This window comes from Canis aureus, chromosome 7 (assembly GCF_053574225.1).
Source record: "Canis aureus isolate CA01 chromosome 7, VMU_Caureus_v.1.0, whole genome shotgun sequence".
NCBI lineage: Eukaryota > Metazoa > Chordata > Mammalia > Carnivora > Canidae > Canis > Canis aureus.
Genome location: NC_135617.1, coordinates 50,815,455 through 50,825,592, shown reverse-complemented (window position 1 = coordinate 50,825,592; position 10,138 = coordinate 50,815,455). Strand labels below are relative to the sequence as shown.

At 37.0% G+C, this 10,138-nt stretch overlaps 1 protein-coding gene across 2 annotated transcripts in view; it reads left to right on the top strand.

Moving 5' to 3' along the window:
* Window positions 1-7,474: 7,474 nt before the first annotated feature.
* The window catches only part of TINAG (tubulointerstitial nephritis antigen), a 92,071-nt gene continuing 89,407 nt past the window's right edge, over window positions 7,475-10,138 (top strand). For both annotated transcript variants that reach the window (XM_077903593.1, XM_077903594.1), the window contains exon 1: window positions 7,475-7,946. In XM_077903593.1, the coding sequence (XP_077759719.1) occupies window positions 7,592-7,946 (355 nt within the window). In that variant the 5' untranslated portion in view covers window positions 7,475-7,591. The remainder of the gene's footprint in view (window positions 7,947-10,138) is intronic.

Genomic DNA, 10,138 nt, shown 5'->3' with positions numbered 1-10,138 from the left:
ACTCACTTTCATTGCTTTTACATTGACTGTATGTTGATGACTTCCAAATCTATGCTTAGAAAAGATGGAAGCCAGTTCCTCATTAGGCATCTTCATCTGGATAATTCACCAGAAAATAAAACAATAAATTGCAAACTGAGCTAAACTTTGCCCTACTGCTTCTTTTATAGCTAATGTTTCCATATGGTCATTTACACCAGAAATCTGGAACTTATGCTAAGAAACCCCCATTACTTTATTCCCACATCCAATTAGATAATTTACAAATTTACTCCTTTATATGTCTCTTATCACTTTCTATTTCAGAACTACTTCTCAAGGGCAATTACTAGTGTAGTTTCCAGACTGCTTTCACAGCCTTCAATCAAACCCTCATCCAATCCATTGTCTATCCTAACATGATCTAGCAAAAATGCTCTCCTGACTATAATCTTGTCTTGTTATGAACCATAGAATAACTTCCTGTCTCACAAATTCTTTACTCACACATGACAGACACTGACTCTGGTTGATATTGATATTCCTAGAAATTAAGGAAAAACTGATCAGAGATCTTGGTTAGTAACTCATGGACAGTTTGGGGAGAGTCAGTATCTGACTGACTCCACTCTATGTGGTCTATATACTAGGCACTCCACTCAAGATTCACTCTCTTAGGAGAGAGTGACTGGCTCATCTTAAGTCATAGGAGACCCCTGAGAGGTGGTGAATGTAAAGAGCTGTGACTGATGGTTTCACCAGGGCTACATGGGGGGAAGAGCAGATCCCCAAAGGAAAGCTCATGTGGTTAATCAATTATTGGACTAGCAAAAACAACTGACTCCTATCGTTTTTCATTTTAAAGGAAATCTCTGCTTAGTATATCTTTGTCATTCAAGGTCTAAAATGATCTGGTCCCTACCAGTTTTTCAAGTACATCATATGTTTTCTGTTTCTGGGTCTAGAATTTTATCTATTTGACAAATATCCCTATTTTCTCATTAAGACTCACATGAAATATCATTTCCTTAGTATTATCTTTCCTAATTCTACCAGGAAGGATTGACCACTACCTCTTTTGTGTAAGTCCTCTACATGTCCCTGCAATAGCACTTATCAAGGCTCATTGCAATAATGTGTGTTTTGTTGTTGTTTTAAGAAGTTGTCTGCCTATTCTAGTTGTTCTTTAAGTATTAGGATTATGTTTTATTAATCCATGCATCTGCAGAATACATTTGGAGTACAACATATATTTTTTTGAGTAAGAGAATGGGTGACTACAACAGTTTTTCCTCAAAGCTATACAGGTAGAAGTGTGCTAAGACAAAAGATAGCAGGCCTGTTTCTTATTTTTAATTGCTTCTTGGGAAATAAAACATTAATGTTTTTTATTAGCTCTAACAACTTTTTACATTCTCCATTATTTCTTGTTTAAGTATACTGAAATTAGAATTTGAAGTGAAAGAAAATTTGGTTTTACTAATATGCACAACTTCTTAAATCTAGTAACTTTTTTCTCTGTTAGCTTTCTCCCCCTGGTAGTCTTTTACTATCCCCTTTGCTTTCACGCATTTCCTTTCATTTTTTTCTTTTCTTTTTTCTGTTTTATTTTTGATTCTGGTCATTCTGAGGTTTGAATGGCTTCTCTCTTATCCACATCAAGGCAAAGAATTGGCAATATGACCTCTGTAGGAGGCCCTTGAACTAAAGTGGAGATCTGTTGGAAGGTAAAATGGGACTTTTATCAGAGCTTCTCTCTGTCTTGCTTGTAGGCCCAAGTAGACACATCCTCCTGGAGCATTAGAGGTTTTCTTTGGTGCCTGATGTCTAAGGGGATATATCCTCCCCAGCTGTCTTAATCTGCAAATGAAATTTTATGTTAGAAAAATAAATTTAAAAAAAGAAAGGATGTTGAAATTGCTATTTTTCAAAAAACAAAAAGCAAGAGAAATGTTTAGTTATTGTAAAAGATTAGAAGATTCTGAGTGAAATTTCTAATGCCTGGACCTGGGCCCAGTGTACTGAACCATTGTCAGTGGGGAGGCTATTTCAAAATCCTCTTTTCCATTTCATGGATCTGCTAAGTTTTTAATTGTTTTCAGTGTTCTCAGTAATGTGTAATTAGAGACCAAATCTGCATTAACTGGTAAATTTCACAGAAGAGTGGAGTTTCACTTGAGTGTTTTTATAATGTACAACTAATCAGTGAAAAATTCTATGATCCTTTCCTAGATCTTTACTCCCTCCCATACTCTGTCTACCTTAGGAATCACTTGGTTAGAAAGGATCTAGAAATATGACACACGTCATGGCTAAGGCCAGGCTTTAGGCAATATGACCTGATGAACATTTAAACAGAAATGCTGGATAGGATAGGGAAATATGCACTGAGCTTGGGGTCAAACACTCTGTCACTAGAGTGTTTGACCCCAAGCTCAGTTATAGTCACATGAGACTCAGCTCTTCATGTGTAAAAACTAATGTAGGGACAATAATTAAAAAAAATATTTTATTTATTTATTTGAGAGTGACAGAGAGAGCACCAGTGGGGGGAGGTGCAGAAGGAGAGGGAGAAGCAGGGTCCCCGCAGCAGGGAGACCGCTCACATGACAGATGACATGACAGATGTCAGGCTTAATCCCAAGACCCCAAGATCATGACTTGAGCTGAAGACAGACAATTTTATCTGATTGAGCCACCCAAGTGCCCTAGGAATAATAATTATAATTACTGCCATCATGGATGGTTTCAAAGATTGAAGAGATTGTGAAAACACTAACATAATATGTATTGTGTATTATACAGACACATATATGTATAAATTAAAGACGTGTATGGTAATTACAATGTGTCAAACCTTCCAGTCTCCCTCACAGCCTAATCCAAAAACAGCAACACCTTGTAGTCAGAATTTTTCTTTATATCTCTTTGAAATCTTTATTCTAAAGTCTAAAATAACTCAATGGAGTAGAAATAAGAAGAATATAGCTTTACATAATTAACTAATGGCCCAATATGTGAAGAAAGAGCACTTCATTTTTAGCAAGTCTTCTATCTACCATTTCTTATCATCCTTACTAGTCCCTCATAAGACCATACTAGAGCTCTCTCTCTCTTTTTTTCTTTTAAAAAAAGATTTCTTTATTTTAGAGAGCATGTGTATGAGCAGAGGTAGGGGCAGAGGAAGAGGGAGAGAAAGAGAGAAAGAAGCAGACTCCTTGCTGAGTGCAGAGTTCAATCTCAGGACTCTAAGATCATAACTTGAGCTGCAATCAAGAGTCAGATCAAGCCCAAACCTTCAAAGGTTAGTTGATGTTACTTAAGTTACTTCACCAAAGAGCAACTTACTACCACAGGGTGTTTTTACAGCCTCCATAATTCAAAGAGATAAATCTCTAATGATAGAATTTAAGCCAATAATATAAAGTGTTTTCAGCAAGCCCCCTCTCTCTGCTCTCTCTTCCTTCCCCTCTTCTACTCTCCCATTCAAGTTTATATTTCACCTATTTAAATATACCTGAAAACTTCCAATTATAAAAATCACTAACATTTCCAATGTCCAGTCCATTTTCACAGCATCTAAGATCTGTGTCAAAAAAGTTATTTGTTGACTTCATTCCTCCCAAGGAAAAATCAGAAGGTACTGAATTCCTCCATTGTTGTTCTTTGCGCAATGGAGGCTGTAAAAATCACAAGAAGGAATGTGGAACTTCTCTTACCTAAAATTTAGCTCATCTAAGAGAATGGTCAAGTTGGAAAAGAGCATGGTACAACGAACCCCAAATTTAGAAAAAGTTCTGGTATATACGTATTGATGTCATTAGCTGTTATCTCAAAGCAACCATTTTTGGGAGGTCCATATGATCAACATTTATGTAAATCCTAATTGCAAATGATCATGATAATTTTATTTTTTTCTGATTTCTCATTATTTTAAAAAAATTTGTAATGTGTGCACATCAGTCTTTATAAGTGGTGTCATTATTGACACTTTTGGTCAGATAATTCTTTGTTGTGGGTTCTGTCCTATGCCTTCTGGGATGTTTAGCAGCATCCCTAGCCTCTATCTGCTGGATACTTGTGGCACCTCCCCAGTTAGGTCAGTAAAAACTATCTTCATGTATTGTTAAACTTTTCTGGGAAGGAAAGTCACCCCTGTTGAGACCAGTGGCCTAAAGGAATTCATTAGAACTTGCGTGAAATAGGTTCTTTCAAAGTGAAATTTCTTTGTAGAGATATTTTAAAGCTTTTATCAACTTAGAGAAGTTAGATTGGTAAAAGAAGATATTTTAATCCTGGTAGATACATTCACCAGACAATGGTAAACTGCAGTATTTAATCACATGGTGTAAAGAAAAAGTTAAGGAGCCACTGTCAATCTCTTCTGACTATGGTATTCCCATTTTTACCTTAGGAAGAGGGCTAAGTATATGGAAATACCAGAGATAACTACCCAAGAGTAAGGAGAGTAGGGTGCTTACACACCAACTTCTCTAGGCATTATTTAAAGATTGCTTCTGGGTCACAGGGAGGGTGTTAACTTCTGGTTCATTATGCAGTGGGGCAGGAGAAGAGTGGGCTCTGGCCATTAACTCATATGGTGAGAGTTGCAGCTTGCTTGTCCTAGAAGGTAAGGATGGTAGGAATATGGGCAGAGTGAAAACAGTGTCTGCTATAATCCTACTAACAGATTGAAGGAATTGGATGAGAGAAAGGTCCATGTATAAGAACCAAAAAATAAGTGAAAGAATAAGATAAATGGAAAGCTAACTAAAAACCATAGGTGAAACAATTGCCTGAGAACAGGATGACACTTTATGTTAGGACTCTGGAAGGAAGATGGAAAAGATGACTGAAAATATAGACTTATGGGTTTGATGATAGGAAGGTATAGGAATGGTATTTGCTCTTTTCTTTTTTCTCTGAGATAGGGTTATCCATAGAACATGATGATCTCCAGTAAGTTAGGAAAACAAGGTTTGTAATGGCCACTAGGGGAAATGGGAGATAAGTTGAAGAAAGATGAGCAGCATTTAAGAGCTTAGCTGAGACAAAAATCCAAAAATTTGTGGTGGCACCAATGTTATGGACTCTTGGATCATTTCCAACAGTACTCAGTAGATATGATACAGGGGCAGAAAATGCAAACTGTAAGATTTATTCACTTATTGAATAAATGTTTACTGAGTGCATAATATGCAGTAAGCACTCATTGCTAGAGATAAAACAGTTAACAGACAAATTACAAATAAACACAATTATATAATTTTGTAGAGCTTACATTCTGGAGAGAAAATACAGAAAATAAATAAGATCAGCAAATTAAGGTATAGTACACTAGTGATAATCACAGAGAATGAGGATCTTGAGTGCTGGGCTTTAGAGAAAGTATCATTTTAGATAGTGTGGGCAAGACATCTCTGAGAAGGTGTCATTTGAAAGAAAAAGTAATTGAAAGAGGTGAGCAATTGAGCCATATGGATATCTGTGAAGCACATTTCAGGTAGAAGGAAGAGCAAGTGCGAAAATCCTAAGATAGGAGTATGGGTAGCATGTTGAGGAATGGCAAGGTTATGTGATGATTGGGCCAGGATGAACAAGGGCTAAAATGGTTTAAATTGAGGTCAGAGAGAGAACAGATTTTGCGGTCCACCTTCTATAAAGTCTTATAATTCATGGCTTTTAGGCTGATTGAGTGCTGGAAGTTTTTGAGGGAAGATGAGGTATGAGGACTAAGGAAGAAAAGAATTAATAATTTTGGTAAAAGCATACTTTAAATCATCACTGAAAAGGAAAGGAAGTCTAAGAGTAAGGAGATATAAGAGAAGAGAAGAGAATCAAGAAAAAATGAAGTTAAAGGAGAAAAGAGTTTTTTTTTTTTTTTTTTTTAATTTTTATTTATTTGTGATAGTCACAGAGAGAGAGAGAGAATGAGGCAGAGACACAGGCAGAGGGAGAAGCAGGCTCCATGCACCGGGAGCCCGACGTGGGATTCGATCCCGGGTCTCCAGGATCGCGCCCTGGGCCAAAGGCAGGCGCCAAACCGCTGCGCCACCCAGGGATCCCGAGAAAAGAGTTTTTAGGAGGACAGATGAGGAAATTGAGAGATTAAGCCAAAGACACATTGCTAGTCAATGGTGAAACAAGGTTTTGAGCTCCATTAGCCTGACTCCAGTTAGTAATAGTGCTAAATGCCACAGAAGATTCTTGTATGATAATGATGGACACAGGTATATGGGAATTGGATGTCAGGAGGTCATTGGTCATAGGTAGTGAGAATGTTGACAGGACTTTGTTGTGGTTTAGTGTGAATGACAGGGAAGTCTTTACTTGATATTTTGGGATTGGACAGTCAGGGTGATTATGGAGAATGATGCCAAGATGTATAAATTTGAAACAGAAAAGATAAAGGGATTTATGCTAGTTTATAGCCAGAAAGAAAAGGGCAAGAAAGTGAAACAATGATGTGTGAGTCAGATAATTTATGGGGCAAAGTCAGGCAACAAGTCTGAGGGGTTGGAGTTATGAATTAGACCTAGAGAAGACACTTGTTTTACAGGAAAATAACTGAGGACCAGAGAAGCAAATTGTGAACCCAAATCATAAAACCAATTAAATAGTAGCCAGGGACCAGAGTCCAGCTTTTCTGATTGTCAAGAGAAGTTCTTTCCATTAGGCCACCCAGCCACTCTTGCTGAATCATCATTCACTGGTTACTTATCCCCAGTCCAAGGGAGTTATTGTAGTTAATGAATAAACACAGTACAAAAACCACTGTAAATGTACAGTTCTATAGAAACACTAAAGACATCATGACCTTTGGGTTTCCTCATGACTCACTCCTTCCCCCTGCAATTTTGTAGCACAAAGATGGACTTTTCTTGACTATAAAATGGCTTTCAGATACTGCAGGTTCCTACACTGATGCCAAGTAGGGACTCCAGTGAAAGGAACTAAGGTCACCCTCAGGGAATTTCTAGCTGAATTAGGCTCCACTAAGCCTTGAAATAAAAATTCTTCTGGTAGGGAAATGGGGTACAGATGGGAAATCAAGCCAGTGTGTGACTGGGCATGATTTAGAGCAATTGTTATTGATATGACAGATCTTAGCAGGCAACCTCATGAAAGCCTGGATTTTAGTTGCAGTGCAAGTAGGTGAAATGAGTAATTGTGTTTTTGACTTTCCAATTTCCTACACCTTGCCAGTGGTTATTGCAGACATAATTTGGGCCATGTGTATTCCACAGAGGTTTCTGATTTAAGAATCTAGAGTGTTTTTTTTTTTTTTGGGAGGCAAGCAATATTCAATGTATTTCATCTATGCATAAGATTTTATGTATTTATTTTTATGGTGATCGATATTTTTGGCATGATATAAAACGTTAGACATTTTTAACTTTGAAGGAATGACAAGGGTCTATTTTTAACACTTACATTATCTTGGGCAAACATTAAAATTCTTGATTAATGTTTAACTATAAGAAGTATACTCAAGAATCCATTTCAGGATTCAGGCTGAGTTGTCTTGAAAATTTGAATTCAGACTCCAAGGAGAAGCCCCAAAACCAAGGGTTCTATAACAGAAAGTGGAGCCTTACCTGGCATCTAGAGAATGTGGACTGGATATAAGATCTTAATCTTTTCCTATCTTACCACAGAAATTTGGATGGAGAAACGGTATGTATCTCAAAGAGAAGTGAACCCAGGAACTGCTTTCACTAGGAATCATACGATTTTGGAAGGTACTCGATTCAAGAGAGCCATTTTCAAAGGGCAATACTGCAGAAGTTTTGGTTGTTGTGAAGACAGAGATGATGACTGTGTCACTCATTTCTATGAGGCAAATGCACTATGTTACTGTGATAACTTCTGTGAAAGGGAAAATTCCGATTGCTGTCCTGATTACAAGTCATTTTGCCATGAAGAGAAAGAATGGCCTCCTCACATAAAGCCTTGGGATCCAGAAGGTAGGCTTTGGGAATGTGCTTAAATGATTTCCTGGTTCATTACAAGATCTGTCAAACTGTCTTTCCCTCTCCTTCCTTCATACTTTCTTTTCTATCTTAAGAGGAGGTGAAAAATGAATATTATGATTAAGTAAATTTTCTTGGACTATTAACGTGCTTTGCTTTAGATGCAACATATCTGCATCCCACTAGTACCTTTAACAAAGTTCCAATGTGATGGCTGTGGATGCTGGTCTGGATCCTGTTGTGAATACTGTCTTAATGTATATAGGGTTACTTAAAACCCTTCCTTCCTTCCTTCCTTCCTTCCTTCCTTCCTTCCTTCCTTCCTTCCTTCCTTTGTAAAATGTTTTGACAACAGGACTCTTAAGCTCTTTTGAGTGTAACCTTTTAGGGAATCTCATCAGTCACAGGCCTGATCATCTGCAGATTAGTCTAACATTTTGCTTATTACGTCTTATGACTAGTGGACCTCCTGGCATTAGAACCTGTGGTATATCAATGCCATTAATGCCAGTGCAAAAGCAAAACAAAGTCAGCTAGCAACCTGCCTAAGAAATACCAAATAGATTTTTCATGTATATTTTTGTTTCATTTCATTTTGCTAATCTGGGATTTTTTAAACTATTGAAACAAAGGAAAGCCTCCTAAAGAGTAATTGTAAAAGTCAAAGACTGAGTGGATAAATACAAATAATTCATAGGGAGAATGTTGGTATTTACTATATTGGTCTAATTATAGGAGAATGGTTCTGGATTCTGAGCAATCAATGCATCCAAGATTCGCAACAAAACACAAAGCAACACTCTTTTGCTATACTTAACTAAAGCACTATTTTTTTTTTTTATTGCCCATCACATCAAATTTCTTCAGCAGAAATGTAGGTATAATCAGAGCTCTGTCACACTAATGTAAATGAGTGATGGTGACCAGAAATTTCAGTTGAAGACAATTTAGGATTAGCTAGGATTTGGCATCTTCAAAATCCAGATCCACCGCCTTCATTCACAATAATGTCATCTTGCTTGTAAAACTGAGGAAATGCTTCCTAAAACGTGTATGTATTATGTTAAAATTTCCACAGAACTGTCATTTATCCCAGACCTTTGCCTCTACCAATATATAGCCCAGAACACATTAAACATCTATTTTCTCCTGAAAAGTGGCAGATCCTTTACTAAGAATGGGGAATCTAGTCATACATCAAAAATTATTCATTGAATATCTTCACTATGCCAGGCATTGTACTTAGTGCTGGGACACTAATGGGGAAGAAAAAGAGAAGATCTTATTCTCTTTGAAGGGATGGTAAAGTTGCCAGGGTGAGGGTAAGATATTAACAAATTCATCGTGCAGTTGCAAATCATGATAAATTCTCTGAAGGAAATATTTAGGGTGCTGTGAGAGTATATCAGAATGTAACATTAACATATAAAATATAACATCAGCCTGAGGGGAGTGTCAGTGAGGGAAGATATTTCACAGAGTACTCCAGGAGTGCAGAGAAGTGAGCTAATTTGAAGGAGAATTGGCAGAAAGGTGTTGTAGATCTGGGGGCGAGGAGCTTAGCTTGATCCAGGGGTTGGAATGTGGTCAACATTTCAGGAGAGTAATGTTTAACAGAGGGTCGGAGGGTGACTTGAGATGAGATTTGAGAGGTCAGTAGAGATCGGATTATGCCAGGATGTACAGGCTGTGCTTAAGATTTGAGATTTTAGTCTGTAATGAGGACTCATTGAAAGATGTCAAGTAGGAATAGTGTTGGCTTCAAGGCTGTTGAGTCTCAGTATCACATGGAAGCTGTAGTGCTTTTGATTTGCTACAATGTATTTAAGTTTTTCTTTTTTGAGACATACAGCTCATTTAGAAAAGTAATTGCTACTTCTTCAATGTCCATTTTTGTTTGAGAGCTAGAATTTTGCTATGACTTTAATTTAGGGTAATGTTTTAGGTAGAACTTATGTTCCAGGTATAGTTTTTATTTCATTCATTATGAAGGGAAGCAATTAATCATTTTACTTAGTAGCAAAAAGTTCACATTAGACTATAATTGCTCTTATGAAGGTAATTTGTTTTCTTTTGTTTTATCTTGTGAAAGTAGCTAGTCAAAAGAAAATAGCACCACACAACATTAAAAATTGTGCAAAATTAAAGTAAAAACACAATGGAATATTATTTAAACCAATTTTTGT